This window comes from Anomalospiza imberbis, chromosome 2 (genome assembly GCF_031753505.1).
Source record: "Anomalospiza imberbis isolate Cuckoo-Finch-1a 21T00152 chromosome 2, ASM3175350v1, whole genome shotgun sequence".
Taxonomy (NCBI): Eukaryota; Metazoa; Chordata; class Aves; order Passeriformes; family Viduidae; genus Anomalospiza; species Anomalospiza imberbis.
Window position 1 is genome coordinate 9,750,536 of NC_089682.1, and position 22,626 is coordinate 9,773,161.

Sequence of the window (22,626 nt, forward strand, 5' to 3'; positions counted from 1 at the left end):
TAAAATCCGCAGGTTGAATCTTCCTGCTCTTCTTTTTTTAATAATCCTTTATGGACATTACACTTCACCTTCGTGCCTGTGTGTGTTTGTATCTTGAGGAAGAGCTGCTTCAGACAGTGAATTATACTAGTACCTTGCTTAATAACTAACCTAAACATTTGCCCTTGACATTCTCAGCACCTCAGTGCTAATTAAACAAAATAAACAGAGACTAAATGGAAACCGGGCAAAGTACTTATCCTTCCTCAAAGATTTAATTTGGGATCAGCAACGCTGCTGACGGGAGACAGAAGCGCGAATTGCAGGTAAGTCCACACACGAATAATGAACCGCTGATTTTTTTTTTTTTAAACCCTCTACTAATATCTTGTGATTTAAAGGTCACTCCAGAAGAAGAATCAAGGTCAGGCACGGCTAATCGTGCATCCGAGGCGGCCTTTCCTTTCGCCCGCTTCCTGGCCGTAGCGATGCCGCGGCGGGGCCGGGGGTGCCGGCCCGGGCCCCCCTCACTGCCCGGCCGCGCCCGGCGGCTGCGGCGCGATCGCGGGGCCGCCGGGCAGAGCCGCCGCCGCTCCCGCTCCCGGCACGGCCGAGGCCCCCGGGGGGCCGGGGAGGCCGCTCGGGGGCAGCGGGAATCGATGAGAGGCGATGCGAGGAGATGCCAGGCGATACGAGCGGCTCCGGGCGCCGCCTGCGGCCGCTCAAAGTTCCTCAAAGTCGCCCCCGGCGGGGCGGAGCGGGGCCGGCAGGGGCCGCGCCCCCGCCCCTTCCCCGCGGAGCGCGGCCCGGCCTCCCCGGCAGGGGCGGGCACGGGGCGGAGCGCGCCGCGCCGGGCCGGGCCGGGCCGGGCCGGGCCGGGCGGCGCCGGAGGGCCGGGGCAGCTGCTGCACCTGATACACCGGGGCGGGAGCGCGGCGGAGGAGGGCGGGAGGGAGCGGCGCTGCCGCCGCCTGCGAACGCCTCTCGCCGCCGTTAGACAGCGCTGGTCTCGCCGCTTCTCCCTCCGCCCGCCCCTTCTGCGCGGAGCTGGGCTTTCGCTCCTGTTCCCCTCGGGGCCGGCGGCAGCGCGTCCTCCTCATCTCCCCTGGGCCCCATGGCTTCGGCCGGCAGCGGCATGGAGGAGGTGCGCGTCTCGGTGCTGACCCCGCTGAAGCTGGTGGGGCTGGTGTGCATCTTTCTGGCGCTGTGCCTGGACCTGGGAGCTGTGCTGAGCCCCGCTTGGGTGACGGCGGACCACCAGTACTACCTGTCCCTTTGGGAGTCCTGCCGCAAGCCCGGCAATTTGGACAGCTGGCTCTGCGAGTCGACGCTGCACAGCGGTGAGATTTGGCTGCCCCCGCTGCCCCGCTCCCCTCCGCCGCCAGCCCTTGCTGCTTCTTCCCCCCTCCTCGTCCGCCTCCCGCTCCCTTGGCCGCACCCCGGACACTGAGAATTCCTTCCCCTCGCCGTGCCCTGGCTGACCCACCAGCATCCCTCGAGCTGCCTCTCCTTCACCCTTGTCTCCTTCGGGACTGTATGCCAGTCCTTCCTGGGGCCAGTCCCCCCGGACCGGAGCAGTGCCCGGGGCCGTCCCGCTGCCCCCGCCGCTTCCCCGCCTCGCCCGGTGCCGCCCGTGGTCCCCGCCCGGCTCCCGGCGCCGGCCGCCGCTGCCGCCGCGAAGAGTCCCTTGCACCTTTGTCCGCCCGCCAGCCCTCCGCGCCCCTTCCCTTCCTGAGCCTCTTCTCCCTCCTCCTTCTCCCCGTCCTCCCCCAGCCTCTCCGACCCGCATCTCGCCGGCGGTCGGGCTGGGGTGGAGGCGGCGGCGCTCCCAGCGAGCGGCGTGTGCGGGAGGGGCAGCGCCGAGCGCCCGTGCTCGGATCGTGCTCGGAGGGTGCGGGAGGTGTGAGGCTTCAGTGAGCAAAGCGAGTCACTGGTTCCGTATGTGCCGTGGTGTTGTCATAAAAGATCCCGAGTTTGAATTAGTTTTGATTATTTTTTCCGTGTGGCGGCGTCCCTGTACAGTGAGAAACTGTTTGGGATCGAGTATCTTATACTTCCCCTCCGCCCCCATCGGAGAAGTCTCTGGTTCTGGAAAGCTGGGGCTTCCTAAACCAAAACCGGTTGCTGCTTTGTCCAGAGTGGGGACGCCTGGGCTTGGACTCTCTCCATCACGCCGGGTGTGCGTGTGTGTGTCTTTCTCTAGCACGTACTGATCTCCCCATCGTCTTTCACGCTCCTTTGCCTTCATGCCACACTCCCCGTTGTGATTTCGTGATGCTCATTCGTTCTTCACCTTTTTAGGTCTTTGATCACAGATTGTTTGTTTTTTTTTAATGTCATTTCACTATTGCTTGGAGTACTTCAAAAACGCGTTGTGAATGATAAAAACAGGCTGCCTGTTGAATATTTTTCAGTAAATTCTTTTGTAGTGCGATAATTGTTTTGGTTTTCATGGGTGGTTTTATTTACTTTATGCCTGATAGCAACTTCTGGAGCCCCAAAAGAAACACTGACAAATGCAGCCCCCACATCGTTTTCATCCCCGTTCCTGTCCACACACACTTGCATTTATAAATCATCTGTTTGGATTGCTGTGCTCTTTGGTTGGGTAAAAAGTGCAGGGACAAGATGTGTGATTTGGGAGGGAAAGCAAAGGACTGACTGTATTCTTGGTGTGTTTTGTTTTCCTCTATTCTCTGAAGTCTCATAAGTTCTGGGAAATAACTGTTCTCAGTTTGAGTCGGAATTACACAGGTTCCTCTGCTACTGTGCTTATTTTGGTTTTTTTTTCTGTCATGTGCAGTAATATTTGAGGGTTTAAATGTTGTTTGGGATTTTGTTTTAAGTAACATAAAATGAATTGTAAAGAAATGCTGGTGTCAGTCAGTTACCAGGGTATTTGCACAAAGTTTGGAGTGCTTTCTTTTCCCTCCCTGGTATAAATGGAAATTTATGTAGGAATGTCAGCTTCTGCATGTCTCCTTAGCAACGTGAATCCTTTGCCCCTTCTCCCTGTCTCCTGAAATAGTATCCCCTTGATTACAGAAAGACTTTTCAGACGGCTTGAATGAGAACCTGCTTCCAATCCCCCCCAGCTCCACACACTTTACTGGGCTCCCCCCTCCATCCATCTCCCCGTCACGCATGCGTGTGTACACACACATGCACACAAAAGTGGGACTGGGAGAGAAGCAGGACAGCTTATGGAACAGCATAAAAGGACACTAATCTCTCTTGTTCCTCTATTGGTCACCTGTCTGTCTGTGGGGATGTGGAAGATGAATGGGTGAAGATGGATAGGAATGAGATGTATTTTTCATTGGATGCAGTGTGTTGAAAATCTGATCTGTCCTCTGCTGGTGCCTTGTATCATGTGCACAAATTCCTGCCTATCCAGTTTTATTCAAGTTCCTTGAATGAGCTTTACCCATTTTCCTCAAATACTTTCCAGTCTAGTAGAGCCAAGTTTCACAAGCTACTGTGGAAGAAGTGAATAATTGTTTTACTTGAGGTGACTGGGATAAACACTTCACTTTCCTCGTGTTCAGCACAGAGCACTGCATTCTGACCAGACCTGAAATACGAGAAACTGCACTGTTTTCCTCTTGCCTTCTGCTAGTGTGGTACAATTGCCATTAAAGGCAACAGGAGGGCTGCCACTGAGTTCTCCAGGTTGGATTGGGCTCATATTTGAGACCATTTTGTGTGCTGGCATTAATATTTTAAGTGCACTTTCCACCTACATTGTGAATCCAGCAAGCAGCATTTTGCAGATAGTGGAGAGCTCCCACAGGGAAAGCTCTTCTAGCTTGATACCAGTGCAGGCAGCTTTGCAGCTAGCTGTGAGAAGCTGCAGCACACACTGGAAAAAAGACATCTGCACCCATGGTTTTAAGAGATTTACTTCATCATCCCTTGAAGGAGAGCACCTCAAGTGGCACCATCAAGGGCAAGCTCATACTAGAAGCTGTTAAAGCATATTCGAGGTTTAATTAAAAACTTCTGTTGTAATTAGATGTAGAACCCCTGACTGCTGTCAGAAGGGCAGCTTGGTAGTGGAGAGCAGAAGGAAATGCACAGAGCATGGTTGCATTGGCTGTTGTACCAGGGAATAATCTCGTTTTTCCTGGAGCATTGCTAGTGCTTGGAGCATGTGTTCACATTCATTCTTTCACTGTTCCAATGGATTTTTTGTAACTTGCAAGTACTTTTTGGTCATATACTGCTTTTAAACTTGTGTAAGTACTTCACAATAATTATGGTTCAAGTATGTAAAATAGTGAGTCAAATTAATTTTTTGACATATGAAAACTATAAAATATCTAATCTTAATTTGCGTTTTTTTTTTTTTTTTTTGAGCCTTTAGGATCTGTGTAAATCTTCCACTAGCAGCAACTTCAGGAGATTAATAACAAAGTTGCCAGTGTGGAAAGCCTCATTACAAAATCTTGAAATTCAGAAATGCAGTTGTAAAGCTCTGAAGTTTCACCACCTGTCTTGGCATATAGCTGTTTTCTGTCATCAAAGCCTATCTTGGCTAATGCACAAGTTGACTTTAGACCAACTTTATTTTAAACTTGTGCATCTTAAAACAAATTTATTTTTTAGACCTTATTTGAAATGCATTATATCTAGTTTGTGATGGTTCATTTACACATTTATCAAGAGTTATATATGAATATTTATTCCTGTTACAGAATTAAAATTAAATGCATCCTGTGTAAAACTGCCTGGTGTATCTATACCTGCACAGGTACTTGTCTTCTTCCTGCAGATTAATAACAGTAAATTTGAATTTGTGCAATAGACTGCTGCAAATATGGCTCTTTAAATCAAAGATACACAAAAGTAATGTAGAAAAAATAAAGGGCTCCATAGAATCTGACCTGCAGGTGAACATTGTCTATTTTGACTTAAATATGTGTATATGCTTTTCTTAGAAAACAGTGGCTCCTTTGCAGCCTTTCAATTTATTGTGAAAACAGCATATATAAAAATACATTTTAATGGTTTTGATTAACTGTATTCATTTTGGTGAATGTGGGGTATATGGCTTTGTTACTTTACAACATGTGGATTTCTTTATGCAGCATTCAGTTTTCTTCAAGAATATTATGCTCTTTTAGAACTGCCTATGAATACTTGATAAACAAAGCATCTCCAGGAAATACATGCAGCAGAGTCTCTGAATGTGTATTAAACTTTGTGATGAGCAAACAATGAAGGTAAGCTTAGCCTATAGCATAGTGCAGAAAACAACTTGAGTCTAGTTTTATGCTTGTAATTTTGTTCTAATTTGTTCTTAAAATAAGAACAGCATCAGAGGCTGTTCATTCAGTAGTACTTCAAGGGGCTTAACCTTAATTACACATTAGATGCAGCTATCTGAATTGATATGCCAGAATAGTCTTGGATGGTATCTCCTTGTTCAGAATCTAAGGAGCTGTTCCAAGGGGATATTGCTAGCTCAAAAGCAGCTTCCTCATTAGAAGATCTGGATCATTGCTCAGATTTGATGTTGACATGTATTTGTGAAAAGCTCAGCAAGGCTTAACAGAAAAATGAATGTGATTTTACTTACCTGAAAAAAGTGGCTCATACAATCTAAGGAAGAATTAATAAAACATTCCTTCTGGTTTTGAATACTGTAGTCTGTTATTTTGTGTATTAGCTCTAATAATCATCCCCATCGCTGTATCTGAAGATGGATATAAAATCAAAAGCCATACTACTTCACACTCAGTGTCTAAGACTCTGAGCAGGCTGATCTAATTTTGAAGTTGAGTCTGACTTGAAGGTTGGCACTACTTTCCATGGGGAGCTGAACTAGGTGACTTCTAGATGCCCTTCCCAACATAAATTATTCTTGTGATTCTGTGATGACTGATACTCTGTTTATGCCTGATGTCTATCTGGCTTCTTCAAACTGTGCAGAATGCCTTGAATTGGCTTAACTACCCCTCAAAGCGGCCCCTGATAGAATATTTTAAGGAATGCTCCTTGTCTACAGATGGACCAGTTATTTTAGCCTCAGACTTCCCAAGGCCATGGGAGCAGCAGATCCTGTTCAGCAGTCTGGACCTTTTAGTATGTTGGAGGCTACCATTGCAGCCACCTTTCTCCAAGCAGTAAGAGACACGGTTAAAGCACATCTGTGATGTTTGTGTGAGTTCATCTGATCAGGGCAAGAACACCACACACCTTATCAGTGATAATACTCTTAAAAAGAAAAATAAAGACTTGCAGCTATAGTGGGTTATTGCTACTGCTGTTGTTCATTGCAATTTTAAAATCAGCAATGTATCCTGTTGCTTTAAGTTTTGTTTATTAAATATTATGTCCCTGGAGTTTTAATACTTGGTGAGATTTTTAGAACTGCATAGAGAGTGGCCTTGCCTCTGCTACTGATTTGTGGCCCAAGATGACCACATAAGATTCAGGGTAACAGGAGGAGTGGTAAAAGTCCAACCAACTGTATTGCTTTATGTATTTCACTTGTTCCCCTTAAAGTCATTGTTCTGATAGGAAGTACACCTCAAACTCTTTTAAATGCTACTTGTTTTTCTCAAGGAAGAATGGAATGTGTTTTGAAAGTTGCAGAAGATTGCCAGTTTTCTGGAAGAACATTGATAACTGTGAAAATAGTTACATTCCAGTTCCAATGCAAAGCATAGTATTTCAGATTGCTAAAAAGTAGTAGCTTTTATAGAAGAGGTCAGAAATAGTGAGCTTACTGTGAAAAGCTTGTATAACACATCTCCCACACTTCTTTCCTAATGGCAGAGTTCTAAGAGTTCCAGGTTTTTGTGAAGTTCTCAAAGTTGTGGGTGTGTGCAGTTGTTTGAGCTTTTTTTATTATTTTTATTGAATTAATGAATATCCAATAATTAAAATGACATTGTAGCAAGCTAATCTCAGAGGAATGCTGTGTATCCAATAGAGGAAATGCCTGAGTACATGCTGTACTATTCTGTGAATGAATTATAGATTACATGATTTTCTGTAATGCTGTGCTTGTCTTGAAGTCCTCTGTTGGCAAAAGCAGTGCGCAATGTGTGTTGTTTATAAATGGTAAAATAAAGATCTATTTAATGGCACCATTTAAATTTTTACTTGAAGTTGTGCTTGTTTAAAGGACTTGGTGATTTTAGAAATAAAGGTGGGCCACAGAGCAGACATAAAACATACCTCACCCCAACCCACACCTCTGCAAAGTGTATATATTTCATATAAATAAGGAATACAAGCTTTATTCTTCAGGAGAGGTGTGTGTCCATGGGCAGGTGAGCAAGCAGTTGCTGTGTTTCAAGTTGCTCATGCATCTGCACTCCCCCCAGGCATTTAGACCATTTTGTTGTCTTGCTGTCTCTTTCACACAGCAGTAGAGTTGCTTACCATATTTTTACAGATATAACCAAATTGTCCCCTGCACTCCCAATGGCATCTTTGGGTGGAAGGTGAGGGGCACTGCTTTCCATGGCAAGGTGAGCAGTCTGCATAGTGGCTGTCTAGTTATTTCCCCAGACTTTCCAGGCTGAGGAGGGTAGCTGGGAGAGCATCCTGCCAGTGGGCTGTTATCTTGCCTGGAATAGTCAACCTCCTCCTCTCTCATCTCACTTACCTCGCTCTTGAGAAGAGGAAGGCCATAGGAGGAGCCCAGGTGAGAGGGTTGCAGCTCCGTAGGGGGCTGCTAAGGCCTTTTTCCCTCAAAGGTGAGAGAGCCCTGAGTCAGGGCCACCATCCAGTAATGGTCAGCATTCCTGTGCATCAGGGGAAAGGTGCATCAACAGCAACAGAAGGGACCAGTTAAATAAGAGCCTCTCTGCAGCAAGATTCAGATCTGGATTTCCTTGTACCTGTTTGTTCATGGACCTCATAAATCTTTTTGTGCCTTGGGTCTAGCAGATGGAGGAGGGCAGTTACAGCCTACCCTAGCAATCAAGAAATCCCACTGGGAAAAGGGAGCAGAGGTGTGAGGCTGGAGACTGGAGCCAGAGCTGGGAAGCAAAGGCCTTGCAGCTTTTGAGAAGCTCTCTAGCCCCTGGTGTATGGCAGCTAAGGAGTTATCTGCTGTTCCTCCTTCACTGGTCGGCTGCCCTCATTCTCCATTAGCATTCTGCACCTCTGTAAGACACAGGCTCTGCACCAGAAAGCTGTTTTTTGGATGTCTCTCTGCTTGTTCTCTTTTTCTTTGACTGATTCTAAGTGACTCTCCACTCGGCATCAGGAGCGCTAAATCATCCTACAAGCCTCTTGTACAGTAAATGCAAAATGACTGATGCCTTATGTGGAGCCTCTGAATTATCCTTAGGAGGCACTTAGGGATTTTGGCACCCAACATGAAATGCTTAAATTTCTCTATGGGTGTTGTCAGTGTCCTGGTGAATTGGAGCTCTGGGAAAGTCTTGCTGTTAGTCCCACAGGTGTTGTGCAGCACTTGGGTTATCCAGGGCTTTGTTTCATGTGCTGCTGTGTGTGGATGAAGACAGATTTCTTAGGGAAAATGTCATGTCCTTCTTTTTAACATACCTGTGACTTAACATAGTTATTTCATTTGTTTAAATTTATGGCTTTTAAAATAAACCCTTGGTGTAAAGTGAGTTCTCTTTTAAGGAAATTATGCTTTCAGCCAGAGCTGGCTGGGTCTTGTAGCTCAGGTAATGCTTTTCAAGTGTCTGAGTGACTTGAGAGTAGCCACATGCACAAGTAATTTTCCTACTTCAGAAAAATCTTATTCTCAACCCATAAAATAAAAAGAAAATATAAAAGCCAGAGTATGTCTGTGCAGCAGCCAGCACTAGTAAGCATAGTATACTAATCAATGAGCAGACAATATTTATTGTCATTTTTGTACAAGGCTCCACTGTGAAAAGCTGTGGCTAGAGCAATTTATGGAGGTTTGGTATGGATCTTGCCAGGAAGCACTTGTGCCTGCAGTGTGCAGAAATGTCCATTGTGGGATCCCAAAGGGCTGCACTTGCAGGCTGGCTGTACAGGAGCAGAGGAACTTGCAGGCACTGGACTTCCCAGCTTTAGCCAACATCCCCTTCACCCAGGGCAGAATTCTTCTGAGCAGCTCTATCATTTTGCCTCAGTTTGAGGCTCCAGAGGAGACCTCTGTGGAGTAATTTGATGTGAGAACTTAATGGCTCCCGCTGTTCCTCAGCTTTTCCACAGAATTCAGTGGACCTTCGCCCTGCACAGAGGCCTCTGCTCATGATCCTGCTGAAGAAAGAAGAAATCTCATTGATCATGCAACCAAAGGACTTTTAGGAATTGGAGTTTGCCTTTATGTTTTTATATATACACTACACTTCTTAAACCTTTGTTGTCTATTTGATATCTAAGTTTGAATGTGAAGCAATTAGGAATATCTCTAGCTATCCTATTTATTTAAGTTGATTTTTATGATACTCAGTGGGTTACATTTAATTTCTTATGTGTGGGTGCCTCAAGTTTCTCCGCTTCACACATTCTTTCAAAATCATTATTCTTGATTTTAAATGCTATATTGCAATTTCTTAGAGTATTTATTGTCTGAGGGCAGGTACTTGATAAATAGAAGCATTGCAATGACTCAAAACAACTTAATTGAGTGTTGTGGTTTTGTTTCTTACCAAGATTTTGTTTTGTTTAGAAGGTCAGGCATTGCCTTCATCATGTAACAGCTGCATGCATTTTGGTACTTCAGCCTTTATGAGAACACTTGTTAAAGAGCTGTTGTATGGAAGAAAGGAATATTTGATTGTTTCTTAAGAAATTAATTCAGTTCACATGCACTGTCTGGAAGAGCCCTATACACAAATCCTTCACATATTCCACAGTATGTTTCTATGCCCACCACTTCTTCTACTTCTTTTACTTGGTAGAATGCCATGTTGAAAAAAATATTTAATTTTGGGATACCATATTGAAAACATGGCATCTTTACTATCCTTTTGCATTGATCTTTCTTGCATTAAAAAATGACCTAGTTATTAAAATACACATTTCAGGACTTTGATGTGATTTCTTCTTCTTTTATGGCTTTCCCTGATTTTTTCCTAGTAGTGAAGTATTTTGTCCATGAAGTTGAGGAAATAGTGCTGCTCTTAATTAAAAATTACAGCTTAAAGCCTTGGGTCATTTCTTTTGGGAAAAGAAGGGAGGGAGAGTTAGAAATGTCAGTGTACAGCTGGCACTGTGCCTCTGGGTCACTAAGAAACAGGCAGAATTTCCAAATAGCAAGGAGACCAAGCTGTCCCCCAGAAAGGCACTGACTGTTGTATGAGGAACTAACTGAAAAGAAACAGTATTATCATGGTTTGTAGCTTTTTTTTTTTTTTTTTTTAACTGAAGATGGTAATTTAAAAAAAAATTTCACCAAACACATATTGAAAATATGTCTTAAGTGCCTAGCTTCATATTTAGATATATTTCCAAATACTGAAGCCCACATCCCCAAACTAATGGGCAGATTGTTATAGTTAAAAATATGCAAACAGTGTAATCACTGTCAGAACTGCAGTGTATCTTTCTCATGGTTATAGACATTGGGATGCTTCTTGGGGATTTTCAGACCTAAAAATAGGATACATTAAGTGAGCCTTTTCTTAAGAAATCTCTCGAGTTACTTAACAATTGTCAAAAATGTCTTAATTCTAGTTTGGATGGGATAGGTGGCACTATTAGTGTAGTTCTTAATGAATTGCTAAAATGGTGGAACACTGAAAAAATCTAAAGTTATCTAAGCCAATATAGGGAATCTTACTTGAGCATGACATTAGATCACAGTGCTTTTTAAAGTCTAAAAGTTTATTAACATTTCTGTGAGCTTTACTAGTTTTTTTACTTGTTCCTAATATTTTTTTAGATAATTTAAAAAACTGTAGTGGTGTAAAGCAAAAAAGACTGATATGTATTCTTCAAGTGTAACCAATTGCATTTTGAATGCAGAAAACTAATATTTATCATCTATAAGGCCCCATTTTACTTGTGTTTTTGAATATTTCTATCTCTGTGAGAACAGTTTCACTGAACTGCTGAGGCTCCTGAACTTACAGTTCTTATTAGTAACTTATTTGCAAGACTGGTGCATGCCTAGAAGAGGTACAAGCATATTTTGGATGCTCTGAAGTAGGTTTGTGATGTTTATGTTCTGTGTACCAGTAGCACTGTGTAACAGAACAATCTCCTGATCCCATTCTGGTGCTGTGTCCTGTAAATCACTCTTGGGTAGTCTGAGAAACACTACAGATCTTTATTGCAGAAAAACTCTGTTTGCTGTATGTGTTTAAATTGTAGCCCTCATTTACAGGGTGCTCTGCCTTCAGAGGTAGTGGTTCTATTTTCTTTGGATCTTTCTTTTATTTTGTGTAAAGTTCAATGGCCTGGGTTAAAAATAAAATGCTGTTAAGTAGAAGACCCATGCAGAAGATTTTGCTTTTTTAGTCCACCATAAGCTTTATTTTGTCACCAAATCAAATGGCTTTCGGAATTGAAAGTTAATATTTTTCCAAGATGACAAGGAGATTTAAACATGTAGTTACTATCTTAGCCACTATAGGAAAGTTTATTCCTGTATTCTTTGAGCACTAATGTCTGACCTTCATGATGTTCTTCAACCAAAGTCCCTGCAGCTCAAGGCAAAGGCTGGTAGCATTGTACGCTCCTGTGAAAGGGGCTAAAATAAATAGGCAATTCCAGATGTGGCCCAGCATTCAGTACCTGCCCCCCAGCTGGTAGTGAGGAGCAGTAAGAGCCCTGGTTTTGTCCTGCTGTCAGCATCACTGAGTAGGTTGTCTTACTCAAGAAATTAATTTTGTTTATCCAAGGCAATTCTTTTTTAGTTTGGAGTGTAGGTGTCTCCCAACACTCATTTGTCCTTTTACCTCCTACATCAGTACTATAGTAAGGTAGTTTGTTTATTTTTTAACCTTTCCAAATCTGTATATTTGTCCTGGAAGTTAAACTGTATTCTAACCCCACACTTATATCATTTTTGCCTAATTTATTGTCAGCTGTTTGGTGATTTTTCCAGTCTGGTTTTGGAAAGCAGTAGGATGCTTAACCTTTTTTTCATTTAGCTGTTACTCCAGTGTTGTACATTCCCTTTGCATTAGAGTTTGGCACCTGATCAATGCAAAGATAACATGAAATATTTAATTATTTGTGGTGACTTTCAAAAAATCTTAGTTTCTGAGTTTTCCTGTCTGGCCCTTTGATTTACTTCATCAATTTTATGTGCCTTTTAACTTTGGAGTGATATGGATTTATGTGTGGCTGGCTTTTGTATCTGTGTAGTTTTCTACTGCAAGGATTCCTTTCATATTGTTCCAAAGTGGTCCATTCTGTTTATTTATTTCTGGGTTTTATATCTGTAATGCACTCTGATATTGGAAAAATCCTTTCTAAATCATCAGTACACTAACCTCTTGGTGTTTCTGAAGGCTCATGTTAATATTAAAAACCACTCACTGAAACATCTCTGTCCAGTACTAAAATCATATTCCCATCCCAATAATGGTAGTGTAGCAGTGGGACACAAAGCAAACTGGCATTAGAGATTGCATGCTGATGATAGAATGAAAGATTGTTCCCAGCCTTGGGGTTTAGTCCAGTAAGAAAACAAGGAGTAAAATCTCTTGAAAGGTTGAGTACTTAGTAATTAAATTATTAGTAAAAAACATGCCTGGATTTCTGAAAAGAATGAAAATAAATGTGTGTACTTGCACAAACACACCTTTAAAATCACTTTCTTTTCAAGCAATGCTTTTATAGCTCTTCTACCCACTTTCTTGTTTTAATCTCCTTCATCCTTTTTCATGTAAAATGTGAAGGCTTTTTGGTGATAACAGCTGCCAGCATTGCATTCCCAAACTCCACAGCTGCACCGTCTGTATCTTCAGCAGATTAGAATCCTCTTGAAACTGCATCCATTGTTTATTTAAAACAGTGCTTTTTACTCATTCCCAAAAGAAGATGTTCATTGTTGTTGTTGTTTTAGTAACCTTAAGATACCTAAATTGAATTTGGAAATAATAATCTTATTTTCTTTGAACTTGGACATTTTATTCTGAGTTTCACATGACTGGTAGTATTTTCAAAGTAGTGAGATGCAAAGGATCCATAAGTCCTTGTCTCATGAGCTGAATTTATATCATCTTCCTTTAACTAGTAAATAGTAGTGATAAGCAGTAAATAGTGATCTGATTCTTTTTATTGATGCCTGCTGCTGGAGAGAGGAAAGGTCTTAAATATTCTTTTGGGAAAAGAGACAACCCAAAGCCTGTGCCTTTCTAAAGTCCCACAGAAGCTCTTAAGTTAGATTTTGGATGTTATATAAGTGCATCATGGCCATCAGCTTACAAATGGATTCTGATTTATGTGATTTAAGACTGCAAATATGTTGTTTATAACTGCATCCATTATATATGAGAATAGCTAGAAAATACCCTGGGCCAAGTGCAGAGATTGCTTTTGGGGGAAGAAAACCTGACGCTTGAGGATAATTGACATTTTAAAATGGGCTTGAGATTTGACTGGGTCTGAGGCTAATGATTGTTACTGCCTTTAGAAATTCTTGACTTCCAGCTATCTTTTAGTGTTGAAAAAAAATATATTACACCTTTAAGTATCTCCTCAGTTTTGTTTCTCATACTGTGTGGCCTTGGTACTTTCCAAGGGACAGGTGTGTATGATGAGGCTCTGTGCATTTCCCTTGCTGTGTCATCCTGAGCAGCTCAAGCAGAGGTTTGGGTTTCACTCTCTTTTGTGAGAAAGTTACAGCAGGCTGAGGGGCAGCTAACACAACACCAGCTAGTCCTGAGCCAACCTCGATTTCTCGTTGTAAATTGGATAAAAACCAGGGGACCAAATGACTCAGTTTTACTTGAGACAAAATCCCAAGGAAGCCAACTAAGGCTTGAGTAAGCGTGGGAGGTTGTGGCTCTGCTTCTGAGTTACATCTGGTTTATGAAGGTGATTCACTAATTAAGGGAAAAAGAAATTCAAGGCACAGCTCTTTATTTACTCAAGCCTTGATGCAGCCTGTGTGTTCCTCATATTCTCTTGTTTCTGTCAGGCCCAAGAGCTTGTTTTACTGAAATTGTATTTTTTTCCCCTTCTTTGTTTTTTTCCCCTTTAGACTGGCAGATAGCTACTCTGGCTCTGCTACTGGGTGGTGCTGCCATTATTCTCATAGCTTTCCTGGTTGGGCTGATCTCCATCTGCGTGGGATCTCGGAGACGGTTTTACAGACCTGTTGCAGTCATGCTCTTTGCTGCAGGTAAGCTCTGGCATCATTAAAAAGGTTTCCTGAGAGCAGCTGAACTTTCATGAAGGGAGATATGCCTCGTTCTGCATACTAATTCAGAGGTGTTTGGTTACTTCTGTCTTAACTCCAGTGAGGTTTCTCAGGCTGTAAGTTCTGCACAGCATTCATCATTTTTGCAGTTGCACTATTATTAGTTTATAAACAATTATTTATTTGCATTATATTTATTGTTTTATGAAGTACATGCAGCAGGGGAAACTACAGAGGATAAATCTCAGAATACTAATTTTAATCAGTGACTTTGTGCTGCTTGATGTCCCCATTTTTATTCTTCATGCAAAGCCATTTTTATTTTAATGTTCTCTCTTTTGCAATTTTAAAACAGGGAAATTAATACCCAAAGGTGAACCCTGGAAGCTCTACATGTGAAAATAAATAGGATTATCTTTCAAGGTGTTTATATATGCCCCTGTGCCATAAGGAATTAATTTTGTTGTGTCATCTCACTTGGTTATTAATTTAACAAGCTGTCACAGTGTAGTCCCTGTTTGGTTTTAAAAACAGAAAAATGGAGCAGTTTATATAAACTATCACAAAATCTTAAGGGAGACCTAAGAATCTGAGTTGTCTGTAAGACTGGTCCAGTGAGGTACAATTACAATATAAAATCATCTCCTTTTATATATTCTGGTGCTCTGGGGCTTCGTCAGCATGGATGTTTCAGATTCTCCTGAGACTCACCAACTGTGGTTTGCCTTCATCCTGTCACTCACATCTGCATTGGAGCCAGCAGCTTAAGCCCCTTCTGATAGCCCATAATGAACAGGATGACAGAACCTTTGGGATGTATTAAAAAAAGCCACTTAGGAGGATATGAGAGGATGAGAGCGTGGAATTGGAGGGAGTTTGGGATGAAGCAGAACTCCGGGAAAGCTCCTGCTGCCCCCTGCTGATAACATTGCCTTGATGGAACCAAGCCCTTCAAAATGCACTTTTGTGTGTTCAAGACATATTCCTAGATTACATTTCATTTGCTTTTAGAAAATTAAAGCAACCTAGGATCAGATTCGCTGAGTGGAAATCGTCTGGTTTTGTTCTCATTGCTTGCTTGGTTAAATGAATAAAGGTACTGGTGCAATTGTTTTAAAATTCAGTGTTAATTCTGAGGTTTATAAGGTATGCTGGGCAGTTAACTTTGAAGGAAATGGGGTTATTTAATTTTTGTAGTGGTTTCTTATTTGGCTTTTGGCTTCATTTCTCATAACGTCGTGTAGTAACTCGGTAATTATTCAGCCATACATGCCTGTCTTGCTGTGTCGCTCATTTAGTAGTTAAGTTTGTACTAAAAAAAGAAATGTCTTTCCACAAGAAAAGATTTCCTCAAATCCTACTGTTTGTCTTCATGTGCTCTCCTCTGCATAAAATTGCTTCTAGTCTTTACTACAAAAGGTTGATGGTGAAGGGGTTTAATGCTTACTTGAATCTAAGAGGAAATTAAATTGGTTCTTTAGCTTATGATGGTGTTTACATCTTCCCTTTGCCTCTGTGTGTGTGCATGTGCATTTTGAACGGCCATAACCTGAAGCATATGAGAGGAGAGATGATGAGGCCAAGACAACCTGCCCCATTCTTCTTCATTATCTAGCAAATCCGAGGAGAATCCTTTCAGGATTTGACACTTACATTGTTAAAAGACATTTATTTCCTACAGATTTTTTCTTTGATGTCAGCAATTTGTAGAGATGAATATGGATGGCATATATTGAAGAATTATGGAAAAAATTCCCCGCTGAAGAGGGGAAAGTTAAGATTGTAGCAGTTTGTGCCTTATGCAGCTTTCTGTGGATTCAGGCTTTCATCTGTGGATTTCACAAATCTGTCAGGATAAACACCACCCTGACCTGTGAATGTGCTGGCAAGACCAAATATTCTGTGTAACTCTGGCTGGGAGTCTATCAGCTGCCACTGGAAAAAGGGCACAGTATGAATTGCCCAGAGACATTTAATGATGTGTGGGTGTTGGGTAGAAAAGGTCTCTGTGTGGAAGAAAGGACAAAATGGAAAAGTTATTTCTAGGTGCTTTATAAGAGTCTAAACAGTTGGCTCCAGGCTATTTTTTTTCCTTCAAGTTTTGATTTTTTTTTTCCCCTCAGCTTCAGGTTTCAGTTAGCAACGCTGTAGGTGAGGGAGAAGATTGACTGACTAGGACTGGAAGAGATGAGAAAGAAAAGGACCAAAAAAACCAAAATGCAACCTAGATGCTGAGAATAAGCCAGCAAGTGATGAAAAGATGTGAATGTGTTTTCATCGAGCTGACAGTATGTATTTTAATGTTGAGAGGTAGAGGAATGCCTCAGGTCATGGAAAAATGTGGAGCAGACAGGGAGGCAGTTGCAGGAAATCTTGCATGGAGCCACCTTGGCTCATGTGGCTCTTTGGTCTAGTGGAGGTCTCCAGCTTATGGACCTGCTGGGGTGTCTTAGAGCTCATGGACAAAACTGGCCCTGAAAACTGCATCCTCAAAGTGCAGGCTCACAAACTTGTGAGTGCAGGAGTTTCATGATACATTTACTGTTTAACTAAGTGCTAACCAAGTCTAATTTAGGGGCAGAAAGAGAAAGTGTGCTTGCTGAAAGTCCATAAAAGAAACAAAAGAAAAATTAAAGCTGCTTGCCTTTTGGTGCTGTTTTAACAATTGTGACAGAGTTTGGAAGAATAACCTGTTGACATTAGTGAGCTTTTAATGCATTTCACAAGATGCTTTTACATGCTAGATGGGGCTAAATATTAGACGTAAGAGAGTAATTTAAAATGGTTGCAGGTAATAATTGGAGAATACTTTGGGAGGTATCTTTTAATTCTGATAGAGCAAGCACAATCCAGCTGGATTGCATCCTCAGTTCTGTGTTATTGCCTATTTTCATAATGATGTGAAAGATAGAATGAAAGTTTACTTGTCAAATTTTACAGTGGAAGTAGAAAAAATAGCGGAAACATTGAAAGCCAGAATTTGATTTTGTGAAGTTGATGGAATGATCTGAAAAAGTAGGACTGACTTCAGTAGAATGTAGTGCAGGTTGCTACAGGGCAGCAAAAAGAGTCATAATATCAAAGAAATACTATTGGGGAAAATACTCTGTAGGTTATGTGCTCCAATCTCCTTGTTGAGGCAGGATGGTCACTAACAGTGACAGCTTTGTCTAGTCCAGTTTTGAAGAAATTCAAGGATGAAGATGTTGCAGCCTTTCCAAGCGTGTTGTCCTGTGTGGATTTCTGTCTTTCTCGGGGTTCCTATAGGTCAGGGTGACCCCAAAAGAGATCCAAAAAGAGTCTTTGCTTCCCTTAGCCCGAACGTCACTGAAGAAGAGGTCTTTGAATGCTTCCAGTTGCTTTTTCAAGGTTGTTTATTATTTCTTATCTACAATATTTTTTCTCTGACTTGCCGAGATCCTCTCAGCAAAGCAGCCATGGCATTCTGCTTTGCCCTGTCGGGCGGTTGTTTACATTTTATATCAAAAGTTATGTATACTATGTTTACAATTTATTACCAATACCTAACATTTATGTTGGACAGTGTGTCCCTACCTTAAACCCATAGAAAAGTGTTACTATCACAGCAAGACCTGGAGGACAAGAAGAACAAGAAGGAGGTCAGGACCCGCCCAAATCCCTCCATCTTGTCCCTGAACTCCTTATCTTAAAAACCCCAAAATTCTGTTTTTCTACCCTGTGTTAGTTTAAATATCACACTGCTAAAACCCTTGTGACTTGCAATTCCTCATCCAGAGTTGACAGTTTTCCACAGGCTACAATCGAAGCCACAGGTGTTTTTTGACTTTGTGCCAGGGTCTCTGAGACCCCTGCCAGGGTCTTGAGACAGCCAGGGCATCCAGAGGGATGTCCTGGACTCCGACAGTCCTGGGCCCATGCTGCCCTCCTTATGATACTTTTTTCTTTGTTGATGTCCATCCTGAATCTCTGAGATTAGTGTCCACTCACATTACTACCAGCTTGCTTGGCACTGCAAAGAGGAATTTTTTTTTCTATCATTGTTGCAGCTACATTTTCAGGTAATCTTTGAAACTTATATTAATGAAGTGCTTTATTCATTTGAAATGAGCAGGAGGTAAAGAACAGAAGTGCAGAACTTACTAGCCAGCACCAGCATTTTCATAATTACAGATAAATTAGAAAGCCACATCATAAGTAGAATTTTTTTTGACGTCAAAACTTATAGTCAAACATTTGTACAAAGAAAAAAAAAAGATGACTGAAATTATATTTTCCTACTTTTAAAGTATTTCTTACAATTTCTGCATTTTTAATATGATGAGTATGTATAATTGCTTGTATTTCATGTGAATGGAATAAAACTAGTATTCCTGTTCCCATACCACAGGCATCATAGTGCTTCATAAAAACATGTCTACATTTGAAGTGAACAATCAAGTTTGAGATGATTAGTCTTTTCTGAACAGCATTTGAGTAGCAGATTTTTTAAGATTTCCTTTGCAGCCTGTTTTTTTCTACAGGAAAAGACTTGTGCTTCTGAAGAAAGATAATACACACTTCCCTTAAGCAGATCAGCATAGCATGGAGTTCCTTTAGATTCATTAGAAACAGATCAGTAGTTGCAGGCATTGCTTTCAACATCTTTTGGGGTCATGCTGGTCATTTCTCATAATTTTGCTAACTGCTGCCTCTAGCTTACACAGCTCCCTTCCTGCTCTACAGGGAAAAACAATGACAGAAGGCAAAATCAGTGCAAAGTGATGACAGTGCTATGTAGGGTGGCTGCTCCCACCAGCCAATTGCTGCCAGCACTTCCTCTGAGTTCTACAATAGCATATCTGGATCAATAGTAGGAAAAGCTGGAACCCTCGCTATGGAAATGTCAAAAAACCCTCTTGTGTGTGTGTGTTGCTGCTTTAGCAACATGTTCCTCTTCCAAGAGAATCACTTTTTTTTGGTTGTGTTTTGACAAGTCCAATCTGTAGATTGAAATTAGACATACTTCATATGTTACAATGAGAAAGGTGGAGACTTCTTGGCTTGCACTTGACACAGACACACATGAAGCAGTTTCTGCACTGACTCAGCAGAGATGCTGCATCCCCAGTGCAGGAAGGCACTAAAGAAAAACTCTCATATTTCCATACATTTTCAGAAATCCTTTTTGACCTTGAATGGTCTTAAAGATGTTTCTGAAAGCTGAGCATATGCTGAGGTACTTTTGGATGTAAAGATGGTCTCATTATACAGAACTGGAATACATAATCTTTTCATAAGAGTAGTTGCTTTTCTCAGTGTACCCTGCCAGAGTTTCTCAAATGTTGTACAGTATTTTGTGAGCTGACATACAAAAAATTATATTCAAATGGAATAACATTAAGTAACACTTCAATAACTGTAGAATTTAAAAAAAAAAAAGTCCTGTGGATTTTGATACCCACATCAGAAAATCCACTGTGCAAACATTATTCAGACTGTCAGTCTCAAGTAAGGGTCCAAAGACTTACTCTGTAGGCTAAGGTGGATGAGCTGAAATTTCCAGTGAGTTCTATCACTGAGGTTCTGATGAACATGGGATATGATTTCCTCATACCAGTCATGTCCTCAGGACAGGTGAGCATTTCCCTCCAGGGCTAATGAAAGGGGCCAGTTGGACAAGGGTGTGTGTGAGAGGGAAATGGCCAATGTGTGTCTGTGGATCTCAGAGACAGTGCTATAGGAAGTAATGATTTTAAAGCTTTTTAATGTCTTGGATTTGACCTATTTTATTATCTTCTTTCATCACACAGTATTTCTGACCCACCCTCTAAATTCATAATAGTTTGCCAGTTTGAAGTTTAGTGACTGATCAAATTTTATAGATTCCTTGGTATTCTGTGTGAGAATGTCATTAATTCTGCTTACAGAACACAGTAATGAATATGAAATATGTGATTCACTGAGTCTCTACTGAGCACAAGTATACATCACCTATGACAATGAATTATTTCTAGGCTAAGTAAATTATTTGATTCTCAGCAACATTTCTTAATATGTATTCTCGCTTCTCGTTTTGACTTATTTATAATGGCAATAGAACAAGTTTTGCTGTTATGGAAGGAGTAATAACTGCAAACTAAAATATAAAGGAGAAACAGAAAATAATTTGGGAAACACTAACTGTTTATTTTGTAGACATTTGAAGGGTCATCATTATATCACAGCAATAATATTTGTTCATCAATGAGGGAATATGGAAGAACTGCTCTGTTCTCTGTGAATGAAATGAAGGTGATTTAAAAAGAGCAGCACTTACAAACTAAAAATCACCAAAAGCATTTTGAATGTTAATTTTAGTTATTTGATATTTTCTTTGTTCTAGGGAAACAAAATAAAGCTTTTTCTGACATTTGTATTTTTTTCTCTTTCAGTTGTTCTCCAGGTCTGCAGCTTAGTCCTTTACCCAATCAAGTTCATCGAAACGGTCAGCTTGAAAATATACCATGAATTCAACTGGGGCTATGGCCTGGCGTGGGGTGCAACTATATTTTCATTTGGGGGTGCCATTCTTTATTGCCTGAACCCTAAGAACTATGAAGACTATTACTAGAATCATTTAATGAAAAGAAAAAAAAAAAAAAAAAAGGATTACCCCATCTTTTCTAGCTCACAGTTTTTTTAGAACACTTGTGGAGCACCAAACAGTCTGCTCTGTTGATAAAATAGCCTTTGCCTTTTGGGTGTGAACACTGTAACCAGCTTTTACAACCATTTAGAAGAACTGCAAACACTAGGAATGCTGATCTTACATAGGCAGATGCTGCAAGCTGCTGATACATAAACTTCATTTTTCCTGACAACAAGCAAAAGGATCTACGTGACAGCGATCATTGTGAGAAAACTAGCTGGAATGAGAATGCAATGCCAGCATCTGCTATTGCCTTCAGGGGAGCAGCTGGTATGGGCTCCACTTAGAAGTTTCCCTGTATCATAGAGGATTCAGATGTCTGATAAGCAGGCAATGGCATCTTGTACAATAGGCTGACTTGGCCCCTTGTTACTTGCTCAAAAGCGCTCTTAAGGAATTAGTTGCAAGGGACTGTGTTGAGGGCAGTGAATGTAACTGGTTAATGACTTGTCTAATATCTGCATTCAACAGTGTGCTGGTAGAATAATTAAAAAAAAGAAAAACCCAAACAAGCCACCAACCCACACAGGATTTCATGAATTAGTAATCCACATCACCATGCCAGCTGTAGCAGATTGTTGAAGGAAGTCCAAACCCAGAGACATGTGCTTCTGACTGTGTAGTTGGAAGTTGTCTCAGCTCTCAGTGTTTTGCTGGAGGGTTGAAGATAAAGGGGAATAGAAAAAGACCTGTTCAGTCCCTGAGACACCTAAAATGTGTGAATGAATTGCAGTTGTCCTGAGTAACCATTTAACTTGCAAACATTGTCATGAAAAAAAACGCATATGGAACAAGTTCAGTTATATTTTTGAAAGGTATTTGTTAGTATAAATGAATATATATAATGCAAATATATATGCAGAGGGAGAGAAATGATTCATCCTAAAATTGTAATATGAGCTGTGATGCAGTGGTTAAAATACTAACTTTGTACACATTCTTGAAAGTCTTGGATTGGTACCCCCAATTTTGATTGGTGTTACAAAATAAACACACAATGGTTTGTCTTCTGTATATGCCCTTGTACAGACTCTGTGTTATGGGAAATGCTTAAAAGTTCACATCAAGTTTAGGGAGAACTGGACAAAAATAACTTCTTGCTATTCCATGTGAAATATAATACTTGCAAAAAATTCTTTTCTAAGGGTGTTGCAAATTTAAAAACTGCCATTTTTTTAAAATCTGGTTAGGTTGTGAGTGTCCCTGGTCATCAAGAATGCAGCTGAGACCCCATCATGTCCATATTAAAACATTAGTACTTCAGGAGGTAATCTCTTGTTTTTAAAAACTGAGTTTCTAATGGACTTTTTGGTGATTATGTACATCTGATTACTCCTTGCTTAGTATGTTTCCCACTTAAAACATCCAGAGACTGTACTCATGAAATGAAACCCAAGATAAAATAGGGAGAACCTTCACATGAATTTAATCCGCATCACTTTTATTTTTGTTTACAATTTGCTTATTTGGATATTTTCAATTAATTATAAGCATATTTTTATACAATTGTAATCTTTAGAAATAACTATTTTTTTTAATGGAGAAATTTAAAATATATTCTATGTGGACCTCTGCACAAGCTGATATGCTGGGGTTGCACATCCACCTCTACACAAATAGTTTTGCTGGTTCCACAGAGAAGGCTCCTGAATTACTGGGTGTTAAGATGGCATCTCTTGTGTTTCTGCTGGGCCACCATCTCCAGGGTGCTGAG

The 22,626-nt window shown here is 41.2% G+C and overlaps 1 protein-coding gene across 1 annotated transcript; it reads left to right on the top strand.

The window, feature by feature from the left end:
* Positions 1-792: 792 nt before the first annotated feature.
* Positions 793-21,415, top strand: TMEM47 (transmembrane protein 47). The gene is made up of 3 exons (XM_068179790.1): positions 793-1,319; positions 14,105-14,245; positions 20,656-21,415. The coding sequence occupies exons 1-3, from the start codon at positions 1,094-1,096 to the stop codon at positions 20,832-20,834; spliced, it is 546 nt and encodes a 181-aa protein (XP_068035891.1). The 5' UTR covers positions 793-1,093; the 3' UTR covers positions 20,835-21,415.
* Positions 21,416-22,626: the final 1,211 nt, after the last annotated feature.

What these genes read in the sequence shown, in the direction of transcription:
- TMEM47 (XM_068179790.1), top strand. Translation starts at nt 1,094, where the DNA reads ATGGCTTCGGCCGGCAGCGGCATGGAGGAGGTGCGCGTCTCGGTGCTG. An exon ending in CGAGTCGACGCTGCACAGCG is followed by an intron (nt 1,320 to 14,104) that starts GTGAGATTTGGC and finishes TTTCCCCTTTAG; the next exon opens with ACTGGCAGATAGCTACTCTG. An exon ending in AGTCATGCTCTTTGCTGCAG is followed by an intron (nt 14,246 to 20,655) that starts GTAAGCTCTGGC and finishes TTTCTCTTTCAG; the next exon opens with TTGTTCTCCAGGTCTGCAGC.